This window comes from Mauremys mutica, chromosome 6 (assembly GCF_020497125.1).
Source record: "Mauremys mutica isolate MM-2020 ecotype Southern chromosome 6, ASM2049712v1, whole genome shotgun sequence".
NCBI lineage: Eukaryota > Metazoa > Chordata > Testudines > Geoemydidae > Mauremys > Mauremys mutica.
The window spans coordinates 68,300,539-68,326,114 of NC_059077.1; the positions used below are offsets into that span (position 1 = coordinate 68,300,539).

General features: G+C 37.7%; 1 protein-coding gene across 1 annotated transcript in view; it reads left to right on the top strand.

Moving 5' to 3' along the window:
* Window positions 1-20,266, top strand: part of YTHDC2 (YTH domain containing 2) — a 44,086-nt gene extending 23,820 nt beyond the window's left edge. The window contains exons 19-30 of the mRNA XM_045021810.1: window positions 1,696-1,815; window positions 2,394-2,666; window positions 3,173-3,299; window positions 4,195-4,400; window positions 5,359-5,554; window positions 6,047-6,156; window positions 8,729-9,021; window positions 10,513-10,690; window positions 13,135-13,338; window positions 15,202-15,384; window positions 18,106-18,213; window positions 18,406-20,266. Coding sequence (XP_044877745.1) covers window positions 1,696-1,815; window positions 2,394-2,666; window positions 3,173-3,299; window positions 4,195-4,400; window positions 5,359-5,554; window positions 6,047-6,156; window positions 8,729-9,021; window positions 10,513-10,690; window positions 13,135-13,338; window positions 15,202-15,384; window positions 18,106-18,186 — 1,971 coding nt within the window. The 3' untranslated portion in view covers window positions 18,187-18,213; window positions 18,406-20,266. The remainder of the gene's footprint in view (window positions 1-1,695; window positions 1,816-2,393; window positions 2,667-3,172; window positions 3,300-4,194; window positions 4,401-5,358; window positions 5,555-6,046; window positions 6,157-8,728; window positions 9,022-10,512; window positions 10,691-13,134; window positions 13,339-15,201; window positions 15,385-18,105; window positions 18,214-18,405) is intronic.
* Window positions 20,267-25,576: the final 5,310 nt, after the last annotated feature.

Consider the following 25,576-nt stretch of genomic DNA (forward strand, 5'->3'; position numbering starts at 1 on the left):
GGTATATTATAAGGATGTAAAAATATGATATGGGATAATTGGTCAGGTTCCAATAAAGTGTAGAGGCATTATGGGATCAGAGATAGGGGCTGGGGAGTAACATAAAACCATGGATGGGTGCTTGGTATCTGAATTGGGAAGCTGTTGAAGGCGAGTCATTCATACTTCTAAGTATGAAGTGGAGGATGGGAGGAGAAAACAAGATGGGCAGTTGGAGTGACTCTGGAGAAGCACAAGTGTAGAATAAAATAAGATGAGCTCTAGGTGAATAGTTCTAGAGTTCAGTCAGTGTTTAAATTATTTTTTTTCCCAGGGACCTTTAATTTAAAATGTCTATACAAATATCAGAGAGAGAATACAGAAAATAGATTGCAAGATCTTAGCCTATAGTTAAAATTTGAAGTTGAGGTTCCATTTTATCATTTTACTATCATTTTCATTTTACTAAATTGATATATTATAGTGTACAGTAACACAGCAGCTCTACTCCTGAAGCTGGACTAGTTTTGATTTAAAAGAACTGTTTAGTAATTTGTTAAAGGATATTGTCAATTTAAAAATCACACTTTCTGAAATGTGTCAAGTATCAGAGGGATAGCCGAGTTAGTCTGGATCTTTAAAAAGTAACAAAGAGTCCTGTGGCACCTTATAGACTAACAGATGTATTGGAGCATAAGCTTTCGTGGGTGAATACCCACTTCGTCAATGCTCCAATACATCTGTTAGTCTATAAGGTGCCACAGGACTCTTTGTTACTTTCTGAAATGTTTACCTCCAGTAATCATAAATAACATTGAAGATTCCCATAAATAAGAGATGAGAACAATGTATTAAGTTTTTCCAATTTATTTTGTATATTTGATCGTGCTATAAAGGAAAATATTACTGTTACTCACAAATTTTGGGGGGGGAACTCAGGGCATATGTAGTATGTGATACTCAACTCACTTTTTTGAAATCAGCTAGATTTCAGAGTGACACTGTATTTATACTGTGCTAGTTTTACTTGAAAGAAAAGACAAACTGCAAATGAGCTTTAAAAGTAGCTATATATCCAGTCACTTTTTATAAGTATTTTAGTTTTTGTGTCATGGATAGTGTAATGGATAAATGATCTGTAAAAGTGTGATACTTAAGCTAATTTTTTTCTTTAATTTAAAAAGGAAAAATAAAACTTATTTTTTATTGTTCACTTCATCCATTGCCTCTCTATATTTGTGTTTACATAGTGTTCGATCTTTGATGCATACATGCAGACATATGCAGTACTACGATCTTTTAGTCTAAATATTTCTTTAGTGGCTGTGAAAATCTCTTATTTTTTGGACTAGCCCCATTGTCAACAAACTTGTAAAGAGGCCAAAACTGAGTGTGTAATTTTACCTGTTTTCCATGCACAATGTAGGTGCTTATGTATTATATAGAATACTACATTAATATCTTTGATACAGAGTTGCTGTCTTGCACAGTTTGCATTCACTCCATGCCTAATGATGTGTGTTGTGGGAGGAAAAGATATAGTATTTTACCATTTGCTTTGTTGATTACAAATTTTCTCTCGTTAAGATTTGAATGATGTATCCTATAACATATATTTAAGGTTGCACGTAAAGTCCATATTCAGTATAAGAAACTGATTTTTTGGAGGTTTTCTTAAATAGTTTTCCTAAATAGTTTTCCATTTTTAATTTATAGGAACTTTGTTTGCACACAAAACTGCTAGCACCAATTAACTGTCCAATTGCTGACTTTTTGATGAAAGCCCCAGATCCTCCACCAACCTTAATTGTGAGAAATGCTGTTCAGATGCTTAAGGTGAGTAAATGAAATAGATTTATATGTTAATATTTTGTTTGTTGCTTCTGTTCTTGGTAGCATAGACGTTAATCTAGTTGGGAGACCTACGTTCAAGACGCACATTGTTCCCAGATAAAGCCTGCATTTGGGTAGTGGCGTAATGGAAGTCTTCTTGTTAAGTGTTTTCAGGCTTTCACTTTGTGCTGACTGAGCTAACACTATACCCTGGGTAGGGGAAGAGATTCATTTACTCTTCACCAAACTTAACCATCATTTATCCAAAGCCTTTATCCATACTATACAGGAAAGCAAGGACATAAACAGCTGACTATTTGTATTAGTTTTTTTTTTTTTGTTCTCAGGCACTTTTTTTTTTTGGTCTGTGTTGCCACTACTTACTCCTAGAGATGATATTCTTCTTGACCTTCCTGGCTGAAGGAAGGGGGAAGAGGAATAAAGAAGTCATTACAAACTTGGGTCTGATTATGTTGCTAGTATATGGTATTTTACTAATCTTGTCACTTGGATGGTGTGTTCTTCCTGCTTTTATGCTAAACTTGCTTGCTTCTCTCTCCCTCTTTTTTTTTTTAAATCAGACAATAGATGCCATGGATACCTGGGAAGATCTCACGGAACTTGGTTATCATCTGGCTGACTTACCTGTAGAGCCACACCTTGGTAAAATGGTGTTGTGTGCTGTTGTTTTGAAGTGCCTGGATCCTATTCTTACTATTGCTTGCACTCTTGCATATCGAGACCCTTTTGTCCTACCTACACAGGCCTCACAAAAACGTGCAGCCATGCTGTGTAGAAAACGTTTTACTGCAGGAACATTTAGTGACCATATGGCGCTTCTCAGGGCATTCCAGGTATTATTATTTCATCTACAGAAGGAGTATTGATGGCAATAGTTAGATTATGTATAAAAGTAATGGTATACTTTAAAGTTATAAGTGGACTGTAAGTCCTTTGTAAAGGATTTCAGTATTTCCTAGTATACTTTTCCTGCATTGTCCCACTAGTGAATTTATCTATGAGGAAATTTTTTAATCTATTAAGCGTGATTTTGCTGACCTAATTCAACTCTAAATGTTTTCATTGATGATATAGTTCTAATTTTAAATTACACTTAATATATTACCAAAACATAATAATTTCAAGATGCATTATATTGATTTGAGGAAATATAAAGAGAGAATTTTTGCTTGATGATAACAGAAAAAAAGTCCAGAAGGCTTAATGCCTTTAGGCTTTTGTTTCTCTTTTCAATTGAAGTGCATTGCACTATACTCAAATAAAATACAATAAAAAAATCACATGGAAGTTTTTGATTTTAAACATATTTGTAGGCATTTGAAAAAATATTTTCCTGCAGGCATGGCAGAAGGCACGAAGTGATGGCTGGGAGAGAGCCTTCTGTGAGAAGAATTTTCTCTCTCAAGCTACTATGGAAATCATTATAGGAATGAGAACACAGTTGCTTGGTCAGCTCAGAGCATCAGGTAACTAATTTGTTCAAAAATGTCTTCTGGATTTTTTTTAATCTAGATTTATTATGAAATGAATTATTCAAATTTTAACAAGAATGAAATTCAAGGCCATCCTAACTTCTTATTTGTGTAGTACGTATTAATACAGGCACTCAAGAAGCCAAGTTTGATAATCGCATTATGCCACATAACCTGTTTCAGGTTAAACAGGTTAACACACAGTGAGTTAGTCAGATTCTTAAGTCCGGTTGAGCTTTGAATGGTGCAGGTCCTGAAAAGGAGAAGATGGTTCTAAGATGGCTTTCCTCTCTTGGGCCCAACTGGTGGGCTGAAATGGCTTCTGTGGTGTGACTTGGAGCGACCTAAAGGCTGTTCTAAATTCTTTTGGCTAAAATGGTCCAGGATCTGGTCTAATGTTTCATTAGGATTTCTATTCCATTAAATAACTTACATGTACAAGGTCTTTATTCTCAGTATTTTGTATGCAATAAAGAGCCACTTTATTTTAGTATATCAAAGCCCACTAACTTGAAGGGTCTCAACCAAATTGTTGCATTAAATATGGAAATAGTATATATTATGTTAGCTAGTATGAAAGTTATGAGAATCAGTGTGGGAGTTCATAAAATAAAGCATTAATACATTGTTTTCACTCAAATGGAAATTTAAAACTGTATGATTTTTAAGTATCGGGGGTAGCCATTTTAGTCTGTATCCACAAAAACAACAAGGAGTCCGGTGGCACCTTAAAGACTAACAGATTTAGTTGGGCATTTGAAGAAGTGAGTTTTTTTTTACCCACGAAAGATTATGCCCAAATAAATCTATTGGTCTTTAAGGTGCCACTGGACTCCTTGTTGTTTTTATGATTTTTAAAACATCCAGTAATTTTTTTTCCTCCGTTTAGGTTTTGTTAGAGCCAGAGGTGGAGGTGATATTCGAGATGTTAACACCAATTCTGAAAATTGGGCTGTAGTGAAAGGTGCTTTAGTGGCTGGGATGTATCCAAATCTAGTGCATGTGGATAGAGAGAACCTTGTATTGACTGGCCCGAAGGAGAAGAGAGTGCGATTTCATCCTACCTCTGTTCTTAGCCAGCCTCAGTATAAAAAGGTAACATTTCTAAACAAATAACCCACACGCAAGAACAGATTTCATTGTTTGTGAAAAGTTATAAAAATGTCTCCTCTTAGCTCTCATTCCTTTAAAAGAGTGTGTGGATGCATGAAATTAACCACTATAGGGAAGATAAAGAAAATGTTTTTGTCTGGATGGGTTGGAGTCAGCTTATGTTTAAAAGCAGTATATGTTTAGTCATCTTCACCTGGACCAGAACCAGAATCCTCTTACCTTGGGGAATGAGACACAATTACCAAACAAAAATATCATGGAGTTGTTTTGAATATTTATTGGCATGTAGTGTTGACTGGGTTTGGATTGACAATAGCAACTAGGATTTCTGCCCTGAAGCATTAACCTAGATTTTCTTTGGATTTTTTTGTTTAACTAAAGAAACTTGGCTATAAAGCATAATAGATTTTAATTTTTACTGTACTTTATTTTACAATTGTGAACTGTAATACAGTTTATTGGGCTGCAGATTTGTTATGGCATTTTTATAAAAAAAAATCTGAGCAGTCACAGTAAATTTAGTAAAAGTCACAGGTTTGGGAGGAAATGGTATGTAAAATCATGGCAGTACCATTTAAAGAGTGTGTGGATGAACTATGGGCAGGGGGGAGATGGGTTCTGCCCCTGGGGAATGGGTGGCCCTGCAGGAGCAACTGCTATCCCATAGTGTTGGGCCTGGCTCCCTGATGTGGCCATTACAACCTGGTGTATGGCATCACAGTGCTGCTCAGGTTTGACCTGGCCACTCTTCCCTCATGATGTGGTACTGTCACCCTGTGTGCCAGATTGTCATGGACTAATTGAAAAAATCACAGTATCAGTGACCCGTTTATGACTGTGACAACCCTGCAACCCTAACCTTTTATTTTAAGTCGTTCCTGAATGTTTTGATTATCTAACAAATAAATGGTACAAGAGCCTTGTTTGTTTTTGCTAACAGATTCCTCCAGCAAATGGTCAAGCTGCAGCAATTCAAGCACTCCCCACAGACTGGCTTATATATGATGAAATGACTAGAGCACACAGGATAGCCAACATCAGATGCTGTTCAGCTGTGACGCCTGTCACTGTGTCCCTCTTCTGTGGTCCAGCTCGGTTGCCAAGTAATGCTTTACAGGAGCCCTCATCCTTTAGAGGTACAATGTACTTGGAATTAGACATTTTCAAATAATATACAGTACTCTGACATATTGGAACCTCAGTGCTGCTTATACAGGAATGGTATAACAAACATCCTGGAATTTTTATGAACTATACTATTTAAAGAGTAAATAATAGAATAACAGAAAATAGAAGAAAAAATGAATGCCTTTTGTCTGGTGCATAAGGATTGGACCCTCATTGGACCTGAGGAATAAAAGCAGTATTTTCTGCTGATACTGAAGTAGAAGTAGGTACTCCAAATTAACAAACTCTCTTGTGAGAGTTCTATAGTCATAAATTAAACAGAAAAGTTAGATTCTAACATTCACCTTAATTAGAAGTATAGGAGAAAAAAAGAGAAAATGTTAAACAGAAAAGTTCAAAACTAGTGGGGGAAGAAATTTAATTTTCATATTTAAAATACAAGTACACAGTTTAATAAAAATGCTGACTTAGCTTTTATTTTTTGAATTATGTTAATTTAGTGGATGGTGTTCCTAATGATAGTAGTGATAGCGAGATAGAAGACAGAACAACTGCTAATCTGGCTGCATTGAAGCTAGATGAATGGCTACATTTCAAACTGGATCCTGAGGTAGGTAATGTATGAACTGAATAATTCTACCCCTTTTCAAGAGCAAATACTGTTTGCTTTCTGAATCTCTTCCCTTTACTGTGATTTTTAAAATAGTTGGGTCTTCCAAAATTTCATTGAGAAGTTGAAAATAATTGTGCATCTTTCTTTAAAACACACACAAACATGCACCCCACCCTTAGGAGACCTAAATAGAAACTCTTGGTTTAAATAAGCAACAAGGTTTTTTGTTTGTTTTTTGTTTTTTAAGAATTCAGACTGACTGTGGTCAAGACCTGGGTATAACATATATATTGACATAAATATGCTTACTTGCCCACAACTTTTCTTTAATGTCTTTGCAAATTATCAGAGATATTTATACAAGACAGAAGAGTTTTTTCACAACCTGCCTTCTCCTGAATTAATCAAGAACTGAAGTAATAAATGTAATGTAATCCACTTCTCCTTTTGCAACAAATTAATGTCCTTATGCTGCACTGAGATCCATTAATGCAGATACCTGTATATATGAGTCCCATTTGAAGTCTAAATCTCTTGGAATCTAATAGGTACAGGGATGTGCATTATCAAATATAGGATCAGAACCTGATGTTGTAAACCGGCTTATAACTATACAGATCACTGAAAAGTAAGATGGTAAAGGAGAATATATTATAAATCAGTGGTCCTCAACGCGGTGCCCGTGTGTGCCATGGCATCCACGGGGGCATCTTAATGCGCCTGCGTCCTGGCCCCCAGGAGAGCACCCACCGAAATGCTGCCGAATTTCAGCGGCATTTCGGCGGGGATGCCTCTCGATGACGATGCTTATCGACAACAAGTGATGTCATCGAGAGGTGTCGCTCCTGAATTTCCAATGCTCCACCGCCGCAGTGGTCCTTCGTCTGGCACCCGCCAGACGAAAAGGTTGGGGACCACTGTTATAAATGGAATACAGAAACACTGGAAAGTATTATTATTACTTTTTTAAATCTGGGATTTTGTGATGGGGGGATTATATTTGCTTCCAGTCTGTGTCACTTTTCTAAATCTGTTCACCATGTCCTTTATACCAGAAACCATTGCAAAAATAACACCACTGTTAGATGTACATATCAGAGTTTGCTTGGGGACCAAATAAGGAACAAGCCAGTGAGTCTTCCATTTGGAGAATTCCCTTAAGCTTGTTCAGTAAATAAATGTCTGTCCTTATGCAGTGTCTGTGTGTGGGGGTCATCAAACATTATCGAGATGTGCAGGTCTTAACTGTTTTCTTCTGTCAGCTCCTACATTTCCATAGGGGAAGCTGCCTTTCATATTTTCCTGTTTTAACTGCACGCAGCCATTAAGTGAATCCTGCTGAGCACCAGACACTCAGTTCTATGCTGCTTCCGCTTCCTCTAGGTGGTACTGCACAGCAGAACCTGGTTAGGTAGCCTGAGGAAAGGCGTGCCAGAGACTAGAGCAAGCTGGGGGCAAAGTGATCACTTCTAAAGTTGAAGAGGGCAAGTGGAGAGCGCCAAATATGAGAACTGTCATGGGTGAATCTAGAGAATGCAAATCTGGAGGGAGGTGGGGAGTGAGTGGTAGTGATAATGATAGTAATTGGGAAGTGGCCAATCTTGAGTGAATCTGGGTTGGGAAAGAATCTGACTGGGCACTAGCTCTGTAGGAAGGAGATGTTGGGGTGCAATTTGGAGTTGGCAGGAGAAGGAAAGGGAGATGGGTGGAAGGAAAAATAGGAAATGGTGAGATACAGAGTTTGGGGAGAAGCAAAAGGGAAGAGATTGTTTAAGTAGCGGGTGAAAATACATGAATGAGACAGGCATTTTAGCTTAATGCCCCCTCTTAAAATTGTATTCAGCCTAAAATGGGATGAGGAGCATGGGCTACTAGGCAAAAGACTGTCAGACCCAATGCAGACAAATGTAGAGATCTGCAGAATGCTTTTTTAAAGTGAGCTTGGAAGGGTTTGACTAGTTCACGTAATGTCCACACTGAACTCTTACTTAAACCATCCATTTTAGCTGAAATCTATTTTAAGGGAAGGCATTCAGTTAAGACTTTTTTTTTAATCCGGCTGTGACAGAAGAGTGCATGTATTTGGAAAGAGAATTAACCGAGAAAAGGCATAAGGTAAAAGAAAAACAGGTGAACAAATGAAAACTAGGTTCTAAATAAAAAATTAGAGAGACTGCCGAAAATATGAATAAGGAAAACTCAGGAAACATTCTGTTTTGTTGTATTTATATTTTATATAAAAACAATAAACATTTTTAAAATAAAAAGAAAAGTCAGGAAATGGAATTTCACAAGCAAAAAGTCCTGGGAAAGATTAGACGGAGAAGCAACGTAAAAGTGGTTTTAAAATTATTTCAGAAAAAGGGTGGAGAAGAATATGCAGAAAACGAGACAATGTGATAGGATAGTAGTTTTAAAGCTGATTTTCAGTTTTACTCAGAAATTATGTATGCCACATTTTGGACATTTTTCTCTCTAGAATGTTACATATTGCCTGCTTAGTATATTGAGGGGGCGGGGGGCCCTCTATCTGCAATCAGTTTTTTAACAGAGGTGAAATTCATTACAGGCTGCCAGTCTGCTGCTGCAACTCAGACAGAAATGGCATAGTTTATTTCTGCGCCGCATGCGAGCTCCTTCTAAACCTTGGTCTCAAGTTGATGAAGCAACTATAAGAGCAATCATAGCTGTTTTAAGTACTGAAGAGCAGTCTGCAGGCTTACAGCAACCGTCAGGAATTGGGCAAAGACCAAGACCTATGTCTTCTGAAGAACTTCCCTTAGCATCTTCTTGGAGATCAAATAGCAGTAGGAAAAGCTCAGCAGAAACAGAATTCTCTGATGACTCTTCTAATGCTGAAAAGTAAGTAGGTAGAAACCTTCCAGAGACAATGAGTGGTAGTTTTTGTAGGTGGAAAAGTGTTACCTGTATTTCTGCTTGTGGCAAAATCACAACAGTGATTGTGGAGTAGTGTGAAATAGTAGTTTTCAATGGGACAAACTGTGGAAAGCAAGTCTGGTTCAAATGTGTGTATTCAACAGAAAATTTCACTTTTCACAGGCGACTACTCACAAAGTGAAAATTGGTCATTCTGTGTGGGTCTCGCTTTCTTATTCCACCTGTGCCTATTCACCTTTCTCTCCTCACACTTTTGCTATTCCATTTTAATTCTTCAGTTCCCACTTTGTTTTCATTTATCTCTTTCCTCCACATCTACTCATAAATGGCACTATGAAAAGCTGTGCTCTGTTGAGACAGGAACAAGTTACGAAATTTACTGGCGTAGTCATTTTTATAGTTTGAAGAAAATGTTACTTAATTTTATTTGTGTTTCCAAGGTACTTTGAATTCTTTCAGGTTATATTTCAGGGGGCAAGGTGGAGAAAATAGACTAACTATTTTTACAATAGATTCTACAAAGGTGACCAGATTGAAATCAAAGTCATGCCTGAACTAGATGTGAAATAAATTCTTATTGTGGTGTTGGTAGGTTTATGGCTTTGCTATAGGTTCCAATCCTGTAAAGGATTCTACAAAGACATGGATAGAAACAGATGTTTTTAATTATGTCAGGGTCAATTTCAAATTTGTCATACAGTTGTTTAAACCTTGCAAGGTGTATGGATCATGATGCGAGGCATAGGTCTGTTGTGCAAAAACAAGCACTTTTCTTTTCAAAGGCCTTTTTAAAATAGTTGGTCTGAGGTTTAGTGTCTATTAAATGCAAGTCTAATACTAAGAGAAATGTAAACTTTTAAATAATAAAACACCTAACTCTGCTGTGTGATACAACAGTTTTCATTAGGCACCTAGCAGAGCTGTACATATGGTATATTGTGATAGCATTAAAAATTGCTTCTTGCAGTGGTCTCCCACCATGTTTGTATGTGTCCGTAATGTCAAGTCCCTTCAAAAGTAAAATGTTCTAACTTTACAAAAAAAAAAAATCCACCAAAATGATTTCTTAATTGTAAAATAGCGTTACACTTAAATTCAGAACCAGATTGATTGAGAGGCAGGGAAGGGAGCGATCTGTCTCATACATCATTAGGAAAGAAGATCAACTGAAAGATCTTGCTGTCCTAAGAAGTGTGGGTGTGTGTGCACCCTCTCCACCAAATTTGTCTCTGGAAAGAAGGAGCAGAAGCCCCATCCTCCAAAAACAAATAATAACTGGTATGTAAAGTTAACTGAAAATTGTTTAACCTGTGTAAGTAATGTAATGCATGTAGTCATTCTGCAGATTCTTGGAGATTTAGCTGAAGCTTAAAAAATTTTTTTTGCTATGATTGCTGTTTGTACCAACCATTTGTTATGTTGAATAGTTTTATATCTTCACCTATCCTCCCTCAGAGTCCTAATGAAATCTACATCTCCAGCATTTCACCCACCACAGAAATACAAAGAAAGAGGTATCTTGCATTCTAAACGAAGTTCAGATGACAGGTCAGATCAGTCATCTGTGAAATCCACAGACAGTAGTAGCTATCCCAGCCCATGTGCCAGTCCTTCTCCTCCATCATCTGGAAAGGTAAAGTATCATCTTATTCGTAAGTGTTAAACTATAGTATCTGATGTAATCTTGCTGACGTTCTTCAGAGGTAAAAGGAGCAGCCTATTATTTATATTACAAGGGTACCTGTGGACCCTAATTAAGGATCCTGGTCCCAATGTATAAAGTGCTATATAATTGTAAAGGAGTTCATACCCCTAAGAGCTTACACTCTACAATAATACCCTTAGTACTATAGTTTGAAACAACAAAATTTATTATCAGAGGAATTCTTCATAGAGTGATGAATTAGAGCAAATTGGAAAGCTTTTGACATGCAGCATACAGGGCATGTTGCTACATATGTGTGCAAGAATATGTATCTTCCTTATTTACATGTATACATTACTACTGAATTAAATTCACCTTGCTTTATCCTAATGGTTTTAGAATAATGTACAAAAATCATAAATGCCATGTGCTTAATTATTTAGCAATCAGATTATCAAATTAATTAGTAGCATGACCTAATAGGCCTTTTCATCTCTCTAATGTAAAAAGGTCCCTTTTAATGGGAAAATTTTGGTACAGCCTTAGTATGCAGGTATACCAACATGAATCCATAATCTGCCTTGATAGTAAATTGTCTGATTCTGAGATTACATTTAGGTACCAAGCATACATAGATGGGCAGGGAGCTAGAAAGCTGTGTCTAATCTCTCTTGGGATGATGGGTATAATATCCCCAGACTAATACAGTGCTTGCCACAATTTGAAAGCCATATAATACATTAGGAGACTTCAACTACCATTTTCATAAGGACTAATCTTGCATTCTAGTTCACAGCTGAGCATTAACATTTTTGGATTGTAAATTGATCAGCAATTGTACAACTGTACATCTTAACTGAAATTTTCTTTTGCTACATTGAATACCTCTTACTCATTCTTCCCTTTTCTTTGGGTCTCTTCCATTTTGTCTTCCTTCATGTTCATCTCCCTTTTTTGTGGCTTACTGTTCTAGGAGATAGGGCTTTCCACCTACAATTACACTGTATTCTTTGGTTATCTGTTTAATGTATCTGAAAAATGCAAACTTCTTAACTACAAAAATTTTCCTAAATCAGAATTTAGCCACTATTTCATAAGTCCACTCAAACCGTTTGTTTGTCAGGTGAAAATATTTTTTCATACTTTTTCTAAAAATATAGAAAAGTTATCACATTGCCATGATTGCCAATAAAGTTGGTGTGCAATTTCTTAATAGACTGAGATTTAGCACCTGGACTTCTCCTGCTATTGTGGCTTTTGTTTGAGAGTCTGTTCCTCACCACTTCCTTTAATAGTGTGCATCAGGGCCACACTCTGATTCTCATTTGAATTTTGTGGCACTTGCATTATGTCTTGTAGCTTCACTGTGATAGCTATGTGCACTCCATAAGAAGAAATATTTCAGTGGACTGGTTGAGTTCAGTTCCCCTCACATACGTAGGGAGTATGCCTTCAATCACCATCTCTCTTCCCCTTTCTCACAGTATTTCCATAGATACTGATCCAGTCTGCTTCTTGCATTTCAATAAGTAGGTTAGTGCAGGAGGCTGCTATGTCTGGATCTGCTCTGTTTGTTCCTTTTTTAAAGCAATCTGTCTACCCACCCTCAACACTTCTTCTGTCTCTAACAGATTTAATTGATTCCTTATTTAATTCTTTGACTCTTGATTTCTGGGAGGTGTTGTTTTTTTTTTTGGTCCTAACACTAAAATACAGAGGGGGAAATTTTTTTCATTTCCTGGATGTGAGAAGGACATTAATAATTTACCTCAATCCTATCATAGACTGTAGCCATTCTGATCATCTGCTTTACCAAAAGGGCTGTCAACTTCTAATTGCTGTAGAGTGCTTAGGGCTATCCTTCTATGAACTGTTCTCCTAGTTATATTGTTCCCTAAGTTAATAGCTTTGGAAGATATGCCAAAAATTAATTTGTTCATCTCAGATGGGATGTTCAGCTATTACCATTTTCTTCTTCTCCTTGTTTTGGATAATGTTACACATTTCTCATAATCTGTGTTGGTGGCAATTCATCCTCAAAAATCGGAAGTTCTTACATGGCAGTGCCTGTCTGCAGACTTGTACCAACATCTGTCCTTCAGTTGTCATTAGTCAGATAGCTAGTTTCAGTTGGCGTTTCTTGTCACTTGCTTGCTAAAATGGAAAGTTAATGAATTAACACTTGAAATTTCTGCTTTGGAGGCTGTCAACTGGAGCAGGGTCTGTGGATGAAGGAGTTACAGGTGTTACTCATTGTGCTTGGTGGCCTCCTTGATTTATACATGATGGGAAACAAACCTATCCTGTTTTCACTGGTGGTGTAAGCCTTCCTGCAAGGCTATAGTTCTTCTAGAACTTAGTGAAAAGATGACTAAGCAAGGGATTTTTGCTTTGTTCAAATACTAGAAACACAATTTGCTTCATTTTTGCAGGGATCCAAGTCTCCTTCACCCAGACCAAATATGCCAATTCGGTACTTCATTATGAAGAGCAGCAACTTGAGAAACCTTGATATTTCTCAACAAAAAGGTATCTGGTCTACAACTCCAAGTAATGAGAGAAAACTAAATAGAGCCTTTTGGGAAAGCAGCATGGTTTACTTGATATTTTCAGTTCAAGGATCAGGACATTTTCAGGTGAGTCTTAAATTAGCATTTAAAATTAGGTCAGTCTGGTGGTCTCATAGCAGTGCAACAAATTACCACGCATAGAATGGGAGTTTTGCTTATGATTTTAAATCTTTACAACTGTTTTAAAAAGTAGTGATGGAGAAAGAGCATTTCATATCCCTCTGGGGCCTCCCCTAACTAACACAGGAAAGTCATTGAAAAGCCAAGTAGCTCTGGATGCAGTTCAGTCTTAGAATAATGTTTATGTCCCCCATGAGTTCTCTTGAATTAAAAACCAAGGGGGGGGAATAATTAAGTGTATCCTCATTCTTTTCTTTCTCTGACTGCTAAAAATATATGTAATAATGTACATTTGTGATCTTATTATGGCAACTTCCTCTAACAGTCATGGGGCTCCCTAGACTGGGAGAGATGCCAATACACAGACAGCTCCCACCAAATATTTGTCCTAGATACATAGCTCTTGAGGCCAGAAGGTAGGACCATTATGATCATCTAGTCTGGTCTCCGACATAACACAGGCCATATAATTTCATCCAGTAACTTCTGCATGAAGCCTACAACTTCTGATTGAGCTAGAACCTGTCTTCCTAAAATACATCCAAACGTGTTTTAAAGACTTCACGTGATGGCGAATCCACCACATCTCTAGTTGTTCCAGTAATTAATTAACATGGATCTTAAAAGCTTGTGCCTTATTTCTAATCTGAAGTTGTCTAGCTTCACCTTCTAGCTATTGGATCTTGTTATGTCTTTGCTAGATTAGAGCCTCTTGTGGTCAGAAATCTCTGCATGCAGGTATTTGTGGACCATGATCAAGTAACATTTTAATCTTCTCTTGGATAAACTATATAGATTGAGCTTCTTGGGCGAGACTGTGTTTTGTTTGTAAATTACAAGTGTAATTAGGTCGTGATCACTTGCACGTTGACAACTGATTTTTTTTTTTAGTTCAGCGATCAGATGTTCTAGATATAAATATAAATTGACTGGAAAATTAAAATATTATTGTCATGTACTTTATTGCTTTACTATACTTCTAACTTTGTTTGCATTTCAATATACAAGATAATTGTAGTCAGTATTTTTCTTGTTTAAATTATCAAGACCTTGGGGGCGGGGGGGGAAATACCGCATCAGTGTTAAACTCCCTGTTTAATATATTACATTTAGGTGAAAAAACTGATGCGAAGTTGCAATTAGTTTCAGTTGTCACCATTGAAATTTTCAAGATGGATTACAAAAACTAGTTTCTGCTGAACAGATATTCCTTCTAATCTTAAATTTGCTGTTTTGCATGTTTTGGCCTAATTACATTCCGGTACATGGAACAGATTTTTGTAACTAGATTTTTTTAATATATATATTTGAAGATCATTAAATACTTTCCACGTAACTATACATCTTGTTGATTATTTCTGTCTTTGAATAAGGAAAGAAAAATAGTGCTGGCTGAGGTGTTTAAGTATGTTGAGTTGTTCAGCTTCATTAAATATGAAAATTCTAATACCCCAGTATACAAATCGACGATTCTGATCAAAAAATCCCACTCATATGCACCAAGGGACATGAATTGCATATGGAAAAATTTGATTGATTCCTCTACTTAACTGTTCTATACCTCTTTTTTTTTTTTTTTTTCTCATCTGGAAAAGGAGTAAAATATATTTGTGTGCCTCATGGGGGTGAGGTGAAGGATTGATGTTTGAGTGAAGTACTTTGTACCTTTAATCCAAGAATGTCAATGTAAATACAAATGAATATTTTATTCCAAGATGGAAGGCTATTATTTGATTATATACAATCTGATTAGCTTCATCTTTCAGTTAAATATATGTTGTTTCCCTTTTATTTTATATTTTCCCACAGGGTTTTGCTAGAATGTCTTCAGAGATAGGACGTGAGAAAAGTCAAGACTGGGGCTCTACAGGCTTGGGAGGAGTGTTTAAGGTGGAGTGGATCCGGAAAGAAAGTCTTCCCTTTCAGTTTGCACACCACTTACTCAACCCTTGGAATGATAATAAGAAAGTACAAATAAGCAGAGATGGCCAGGTAGCATTTATTCTCATTTGAAATATGTTTACACTGCTCAGTGTTGAATATATTCTGTATTTAAAAGGATATTGCTAGGGTGGTTTTTGTGGTTTCATTACTCTCCATTTTATATAATAATGCATTTTTTTTTCTTCTATGATTTTTAAACTTCTGCCCACTCTTACCTTTCCTATCTGGTAAACTTCAATTAGGTTATTGGCACACTGGATTGTGTTACCAGTAACTTACTAAAGGCTTGGCTGTAAGGTTTGCTAGGTAAGAAGGAGGAGCCTCTCTTCAAAAGACGTTTGAAATCTTCAATATAGAGCAGAATACGTGGTATTGCAGAAGCAATACTAATTTATCATTCCCGATGTGTTTAACCCATGTATTTTAAAACTGTAGAGAACACCATCTCACAATGAATTATACATGCTCTAAAGCCTCTGGTTTTTTTGTTAAAAGAAATGTCTCTAAAGCAATCAAGTCAGGGTATCGTCTTGCATGAAATGGGAATATAAATGTACTTTTTACTGACTATTTATGAAAGGGAAGGAAATCATAAAATATAGGTCTTTGGAACACTTTCTGCTACATGCTTGACTGTAATGTTTTAAACGATGATAATGTCAGAAAGGAAATGGCACGTAGTTTGATTACTTCATGAACTGAGGGACTGGACTTGGAGAGGATTTTTAGCACATCTGATTTTGTTAGAAATTGACTAGCTGTGATTTTATCCAGATATATAGTACATTAAAATTGTCATCTAATGCTGCCCTCTGAAAGCCTGTAAACTTGTGCCAGTTGTTGTATCTACATGGCAATTTATTTTTAAAAAAAAATTAGGTCCTTATGCTCTAGCAGCTCAGCTGTCCTAAAGAGAGAATGGTTTTGTGTTACTCATCCACATTCTATTGCTAAGATGGTAGTCGGAAATCCTCTGGAATTACTCCTTCTCCTGCACTGTTTTGCCTTGCCTTTATGTGCTGCTTGGTTGAAGCTTGTTCTGAATTGGGGTTGTTTGTTTTTATACAGAGTAAATAGGCTCGTAAAAGCCAGCCAGCTTTTAGTTTAATTTGAAAACAACACAGTCGGTTTTCCCATGTCCAAGAGAACCTCAGTTTATTGGAAACTAACTTGCTTTTCACAGTGTTTAGGAGGACCACAACTTGAGATACATTTCCAGCCATACTGAGATTTGTCATCAATGATGGTTAAAGTCCCTCTCACCCAAAGAAAATTCAAAGCTGAGACCTTGAATTTTTTGTATAGTTTTAGGAGACTGTATCACTATCTTGAGAGATAGTTGGTGGGTGGGGTTTGATTCTCTCTGGCCCCAATTCTCCAGACTGAGGCCACAAGCGACTAGAGGTATCAAACATGTAGTTTGCTGGGGACCATTGCACCAGCCAGAGTGACAGTAGTTGATGGTGTTGCCCCAGGCATCATGTAGTGAAGTTCCCAGATCTGGCTCAATCCTGTGAACCCATGAATATCTGGGATGGTCCCATGGGCAGTATCAAGGCATGCACCCCTTCACGAGTTGATGGAGGATTTGAGAGCATAGTGTGCTGGGGTGTTTTTGTCCATCCTGACAATGTGGCCAAATAGCAGGCAATGCTGCTTTTGAATATAATGAGCAATTGAAGGAAAGCCAGATCTTTGCAAGTCTGTCACATGTGATGCAAAGTCAAACCACTTTATGCTCAGGTTTTTACAGCACATATGGGATGCTTCTAGGGTCCACATAGCAATACAGGCAGTACACGGGTTTGAGAGATCCTGAACTTTCTCAGCCCAAAGATGTTTTTGTGTCCGTAAGCGCGACATGGACTTGAGATAACTTGTGGAGAATTCCCCCTGTGCAGGGAAACTCGCCACTGACAGAGAACCTGTGGAGGCAGCTTTGCTACCTCCTGTGCCCAGCTACCCCCAGTCCCCTAATTCTGAGGGTGAATTATGTCATCAGGATGGGATGGGAGGGGAAGGAGTGTGGCAGAATGGAGCTCTACTGTGCCCAATTCTCTACGAATCCTTATGCCAATGTCCTAAGTTAGGGTTGCTTCTGTGCAACCCTGAGTCGCACTGGAGCTTGGTAGCACAAATTAGTGAACTGTAACCAGTTCCTTATGCCTCACTGTCCATTCATCTGAACTGTTCTTGAACGGAGTGGAGCATATGGACTCTAACTGTTTACATCTGTGTTCTTTTTTTCAGTTGTGCTTAGGGTGTTTTTTTGTATACTCTAATGCTATGTGAAAGTGTTAGAGTTCTATAGCAGGTCTACCAGGAAAGAGCCCTGACCACTATTCTAGGAAAAGTCATGGAGAAAACATATAAACAGTCTGAATCCAGTTTTATCTCAAAATTCTGAGAATACAGCCACATGGACTCCTTACCATTTTACCTTTGCTTTTTTGGCTGAGCCAGGCTAGGTTGTATTCTCAACTTTTCTATTGCATTATAAAAGTTCTTATACCACACTTATCACCATAGTATTTGAGTATCTAACGTGATGATTTCTGTAATATATTTGTTGAACACCTGTATCTGATTGTACTTAGTATGTCTTAATAGCAAATGGGATTCGCTCTTTCAAACAAAACAAAAACCAAACACTGCTAATTTTGTCTTTACTTCCATTTCTGTAATTGGCTTCTTTGTGTTGTGGTCATCCTGTAACATGCCTCTTAAGTTAAGTGACACATTTAATGCTTTTTTTCTTCTGGTCTGCAGGAATTGGAACCACAGGTTGGAGAACAGCTGCTACAGCTTTGGGATCGTATTCCTTTAGGAGAGAAAAACACAACTGATTGATTGACAATATACAGTAACGCACTTGAGGTATTATAGTGACATGCAAAATCATATTTTTTTTGCGGTAGATCATCAGTAAACTTTTCCTGGTCTTTATACTATGTGTTTTCACCATCGTTAATGGTAACTATCAGAGAAAAAAGCTGCTACTTAATTTTGTTGGAGAAAGGATAGATTATTTTAATTTTCTTAATCTTTTTTCCTCCTTTAATTTTACAGTTCTGGACGCTGAGACACATCTGTTTTAAAACCACTAGAATCAGCACTGCTCAGCACCTACACAAATAGAAGAGGGGAAAAGCCATGTAGTGAAATGGGCTGTTGGAATTAATACCATTTCTCTAAAGTTAGCATCATAAAAATAAAACGGAGCAGGTTTTCAGTAAGCTCATAGTAGTAAGTGTGATAACAGCATTTTGCTATTGTGGTTTTGACCGAATGAAAAATGATGTATGTTTTATTTGTGTGACGTTCAGTGTGCAATTTATGTCTGAACAATTTTGAAACTTTAAATATTAAGTTTACAACAATGGAGCAGGATGAAGTTGCTGGTGGGTTTTAAATAGTACAGTAGGCATTAAATACACCCTTTCCTTTCACAACAGCCCAATGCAGCAGAAGGTTTGGGAGCAACTAGTGTAATATTAATTAGTCTTAGAATTTCACATTTTATTGTTTAATTCTTGAGAACAGTATTTTCTAGATGTAGTTGTTGAAGATTTGTCAACGTAGATGCTCAATGCTACTTTTATTATTGGGATAGAGCAGGATATATGCTGACAACTGATGGGGCAGACGGTGCACCTCCTAGCTAAAGACAAATTGCATTTAAATTTGCAGCATGAATGGAAAGAGAAGGAAGGTTCTCCCTTGCCTGAAGGTTGTTCAAGAGAAAGTTTCCAGTCCCCACTATATTTTTAATCTGTGTACCCCGTAATTCCCTCTTCATAAAATGGATTCTTCCCTCATTGCTACTTATTTCTCATCTGTACAGCAATAAGCAAAGTCAATAAGCTTTTTCAAAGGCTGAAGCCAAAGGCAAAAACCTTGGGTTCTAGCAATTAGCATCTTTTGTTGAAGACCTAATCTTCTAATTGCTCTTTTTTCTGACCTGCACATATGCTTTTGTTTTGTTGTACATGTACATAGGGTCCCATACTGTGTTACTTGACTTTTAAGGATATACATGAAGTTCCTGCACTGCTTTGATGGGGAAGATGGAAGGCTAGCAGTTCAGCGATATCTTTCACTGAACTTTAAGTAGAATAGATAGCATACTTTCCCTTTTAACACTCATTATTGTTTAGAGAAGATATCTAATCTTAAAACTTTGGAAAGGACTGGAGTTCCATACTTTAAAACACTCACAAGAGAAAAAAATCATGAGTGGCTTTAACAGCAGGGAAAAGAGAATATAAGAAAATCCTTCTGTTTTATCTGTGGGAACATTGATACATTACATCAACTAAGATATTCTGGATGCCTACTGACTTCTACATGGATTTTTATTCTTTAACTTAAATTTTTTGTGTGTAGGTTTGACACACTTGGTTTGAGATCACCTGCAATTAGATTCTACTGTACATCATTGTAATTACGTTTTTCCTTTTTAAAATTTTACTAACGATGACCTTAGTTTCATATTATGCATTTAACTGTTTAGTGTTTTGAAATTACAAATAAGGAATTTCTGGAATAAAGTTGTTTCAGTTTTAGCTTTGTGATGTCTTCAAATCATTAGTCCGTGTGTATATGGAGTAGATGATCTTAGTAAAAATAATATTTGACCAAATTCAATGTAAATAGTACAGTGAGTAGAAAAACACATTTTAAAAATGCAGTGTATTATATAGAAAGTAAAACTAATTTAGTAAATGTATTGAATCCTTCTTAGTTAAGTGTAGGAGAAGTTAAGTGAATTATGAACTATGATTTTTTTAAAGCACAGTGTAAAATATTTTGAATCAGGAATGGGTAGTAATTTCCAGAATGACCACACTTCCTGCAGTTGTCTACATCTTTCATCTCAATTTATGGGACAATGCTGCAAATGGAGTTTGGAGCCAGCTTTGGATATCAGGATGAGTTTTCCATTGTTTGTTTGTTTGAGCATGCCATCTCTGCTAATCCCTACAAAACCAGGGTAATTCAGTGCTGATAGAGAAAGGACACTGGAAGCTAAATTCTGTTTATCTTTTGAGAAGAAGAAATTCTAGAAATTCTGCCTCTAGTGAGAAGACAATTTACTGGTCCAGTGGTCTTCCTTTTATTGTTTTCTGGATTATTTTTTATAAATATTGTTTTTGTTTTTGTTTTTTTTTCATTTTTCCATGGAAGTAACAAGACCGCTTCCTTTCTTGTTGTCTCTCTTTACGGATATTAGTTCCAGGCATTCACTGTTTGTGTCTCAGAGGGAAAACTGAACTCGAGCCTCAGGCAGGACAAAATAAAAAATGAGTAATGGCTTGAGTACCAAGATCATAGGTAAATAGGGGTTGTGCCATAGAGAAGCTATGAGTATAGGTATGGGAGGGTCTTGAGCAATCTGATGGGTACTACAATAGCTGTTGTGACACGAGGATGCAAAGGAGTTAAAACCTCTAATTCATACATCTGTAAGGTCAGTGTTACAGTATATCAGTAATAATAATAAAATGCTTCCCAATGGTTTATAAGGCCACTTTAACATGAGAGATAAAAAAATCAAGTAATAGTGAATAGTTAGAGATTAGTTAATGCTCAACCTGAAGGTTTTTGACATGCAGCAAAAGTAATTGTGGTATGGTCTGTGGAGAGGATGGTAAATACCTCTTCAATAAATAACAATACAAGTTGATACAGGCAAAAACTTCCAGCAGAGTCCTCTACTAGATCCAAGTGTCTTCAGTCTTTACCACTGAAGAAGCTAAGTTATTGAGAGATGGAATTTTGGAAGACTGAACATCATGATTTGTGGTGTTCTCCTTTTGCTGTTCAAAGTCACTTGCAGGCATTTGTGTATTTCTAAATAAAAATACAGGAGGAAGGTTTATTAATCCTGACTGTCAGTCATTTTCTCAAGTATCAGAGGGGTAGCCGTGTTAGTCTGGATCTGTAAAAGCAGCAAAGAGTCTTGTGGCACCTTATAGACTAACAGACGTTTTGGAGCATGAGCTTTCGTGGGTGAATACCCACTTCGTCGGATGCATGTAGTGGAAATTTCCAGGGGCAGGTATACAAGCAAGAAGCAGGCTAGAGATAACGAGGTTAGTTCAATCAGGGAGGATGAGGCCCTCTTCTAGCAGCTGAGGTGTGAAAACCAAGAGAGGAGAAACTGGTTTTGTAGTTGGCTAGCCATTCACAGTCTTTGTTTAATCCTGAGCTGATGGTGTCAAATTTGCAGATGAACTGAAGCTCAGCAGTTTCTCTTTGAAATCATTTTCTCACCTAAATTAGATAACTACTCTTTCAAGTCAAAGTAACCTAGTTTGATAGCACAAATATTTAAATATAGGATGTTAAATTGCATGATGGAAATTAGTTTCCAATACATTCACACAAACAATTCTTGATGTTTAGACCAGGGGCCTGAATTTTAGCCCGGCCTTTGCTTAGACTCCTCCATAAGACTTACTTTGGGATCTAAAGGCTTGTCTGCATTAGAATGTTCCACTGGTGGAACTGTCCTATTGGTGGGAAGTGCCATGCCCCTATACCCAAATTCTCTTATTGATGGTTCTCCGCACATTTGTCCATTTTAAGTTACCCTAGGGAGTTCATTGATGTAGTGCCAGCCTGGACATTCCTCCCCCCTTTACCCCCACATCTAAGGTAACTGAATTGCTGCAAACAATCTTCTGCAACATGGGACAGTAGCAGGAAGTGATCTGTCTGGTCATTTTTGTATATTCCACTGCTTTGGGGTCATGTCAGCTGTATATCAACCACCTCCTCAGATCCTACTGGCTCAAACATGAGCACTAGAGGCATTTTTTAGGGGGAGCATTCTACTTTACAGAGCCTGTGTACTGATGTTTTTGATCACTAAACCTTTTAATAGATCCAGGAAGATATGCAAAGTAATCTTCATTGCTTTGTGGGGCAAGAACCACATCTTGTTCCAGATACTGATGTGAAGCAGGGGCTTCAGCCCAGGTATCCCTACTCCCAGATGTTCTAATTTGTATAAAATATTTAAATATTAATTGGAGTAGAGACTGGAACCTTGGTTTCCTAGGAGATTGTCCTAACTGCTGGTCTGTAGTCATTCTTTCTCTGGCCTAATGCTTATTTAAGTATTTTATGCAAAGTGAAACAGCCTCAACAAGAAAGATTGAGACCCACCCCAGAATACCCTATAGCTCAGTGGTTAGGACACTTGCCTGGGAGAAGGGAAACCTGGGTTCAAGAACATTCTCTACAACAGACAGTGTGTGGATTTGAGCCTGTCTCTCCTACATGCTGGGTGAGTGCACTAACCACTGAACTATTGGATATAAAGGGGCAACATCACCTCAGTGTTTTGCAAGAAAGGACTGATCTAGCTTAGTGCCCAACTCCAGGAGGGTTCATGGTAAATCTGAAGTAGAGGTAGGTGCTTCCTGTTAGGCACCTAACTCCCTTTGGTGGTGGGGTTTATGCCCTGCTCCTCTCCTCGGCATTCTTTATTGGCTAACTTAGGCAGTCCCCTGCTCAGCTTGCTGGCTTCTTTGAATGGCATCTAGGGTGCTTAACTCTTCCCATGCATTATATAGGGACCCTGCATGCCTAACTTGGGGCTGAGGATTCCACTTGGTGGAAGGGTACCTAAAAGTTAAGTGTTGCAACATTAAGTCTAAGACCCCTTTGTGGGTCTAGCCCACTGGAGGTGGGAGAAGGAGAGATTCTTCTTGAGGATGAGGTTATCTCCAATCTCTTCCCATGTGGTAGCCAGAACCCTGGTTTGGAGGCTGTCGACCAGGATCTGTTCTGGTGCAGACTTAGACCCAGGGGCATATAGTGGCCTTGCCAGAGACAGTGGAGTTTGAGACCAGAGGTCCTCATCCAGTGAGCAAGTTATTTTTATTGTGGCCCTTTTGAGCCAGTTAGGGGGATTTGATCCAGCTAGGAGGTCTGTGAGGGACTTACTTCTGGATTTGCATGGCTACCACCATTACAGATTGTAAAAAGGCAAATACAGTTCTGCCTTTATGTTTGTGTCTATTCCTGGTTCTCCTTCATTGCTGCTCTACCACCACTGTTTCCCCTCCTCACTAGTGGCAGATGGACCACTCACCAGCTGCTAGGATGACCAGATGTCCTGATTTTAAAGGGACAGTCCTGATATTCGGGGTTGCTTCCTATATAGATGCCCACTACCCCCCACTCCCTGTCCTAATTTTTCACACTTATTGTCTGGTCACGCTACCTGCTGTCTACTGTTTTGGCTTAGTTGACTCCTCCCCATCCATCTCAAATCACTGCCCTTCCCTCCCTTCTGTGCACCATATGGTCTCATTGAATTGTGTTGGACACTGGAGTAGTATAACGCAAATACTATCAAATAGCAGTTCTTTGGGACAGGGTTGGTCTGTCTGGCCAGTGCATGATACAAGTTGGAAGTCTGTATAATATAACACTGGTATAGTGTGTGCTGGCCCTTAGTGTCATGTGACCTTCATATACTTGACAGCCTTAGGGACTTTATCTGCATATATGGGACTGAAAATCTGTAGAGGGTCAGCTATGCTGGAAAGAACAGCTTGAAGTGGCTGTAAGACCTCCTGTACAAGAAATAGACTGAAATCTTGTAGCCACGAAGGAGGACAATGTCATCTCAATTTGAAATTCATGTTTTAAGACCATTGTAAAGTGTCAATCAATAAAATATGCACATTAGCCTGTGTCAATCTTATTTCACCCCTATTTTACCCTCTTCTTTCCACTTGTCTTATCTTAAATTGCGAAATCTTTAGGACATGGTACAAGCTCATAGGTAAACGCTATGGTTGCACAAAGGGACATCCATCTAATAGGGGGTCTTTTGAACACTACCACAAAAACTATAATATGTTTGAAAGACCTGCATTGAGAATTTAGCCGAATCCAGATAATCTTAGTGAGCTAATCTTCATGGTCCAGTTTGGAAAAACTGAACTATGGGAACTGGGAAGAGTTTACACATTATAAAGGAAATATTCTTTTCATAAAGAATACCCGTGACTGATACAACATCCATGCAAATTAAAATGCAAGCTCATATATTTATTTGGGAAGAGCTCTATTAAAAGGCAGTGCTCACTAAGGCCAGGGAAGAATGTGACATGGCACAATTTCTTCTACTCCTTGGGGCTGATGTTAATCCCTCAAAGGTATGCAGTTGAAGGCTGACAGTAGAAGGAAGTAAAAATTCCCTTCCGTTGCTCTTGCTCATTAATGCCCTTGACAATTTGACCTGGAAAATAGCCATGAGATACAATTTTGCTGTAAGATAAGGTTATTGAGATTAATTTTGGAGATAAATTCTTGAAATTGTGATATTGAAAGTGAAATTGTTAGGTCTCAAGTAGAGAGTGAAAATCTCTGCTTGTGTTTTCCTTTCAGGTTTTTTGTTAGAGTAAGTTGTTTCAGGTAATCCGTAACCAATTGCAATGAGAGGAAAATGGTTCTCCTGTGCTGGGTTTTTGAGGTTGGTATAGAACACTAAAATTACAAATGGGGAGCCAAAATCTGTATGTTGCACTGCAAACAGTTCGCTCTTCTTTCAAAGCCTGAAATAAAGGTCACCTCTGGGCTGAAATGTGGTGACTTTTAACAGTGCATGGTAGCACTGCGTAATAGCATAAGCTGACTGTGAAAAATAAAGTATCCTGTTGAAACTGAAGGGGAAATCCATAGAAGCAGAATTTAATTTCAGTGTAGCCAAACCCCTGGACTGAATACCCCTACAAACTATGGACACTGTGACAAATCTAAAGGAGGTTTTGATCTGAGTGGTAAATCTGCTTACTAACAAGCAGATTGACACCTGCTGAATCACTAACACCACTTTCTGCAGCATATCGAGGGTTCTTACAGGTCTCCTGTGCAAGGATTGACCCAGCTCAGTTTGAGAGCTAGCAGAATTGCATCACAAGGCAGTAACAATGAAACATGGACCTGGACTGAGGCCTGTAAGTTGTTTGTTTGGATTGACCACGCCATCTTTTCATTTTGACTTTTCAGAGCTAAAATTGACTATCTGAATTTTAGTCACATGGTTAAACTTTGAAACCTCATATATAAAATTACACCCATTACCTGTAAACATCCTTGCTTTAAGATGTTAATTTATTTTTTTAATTTATATTTATCTGTGGTCAACTAAGACATTTTTGTCAACTTTATTGTTAAACCGAGTAGGTGTATATCATGAACCAGCTTGCTCATGGAA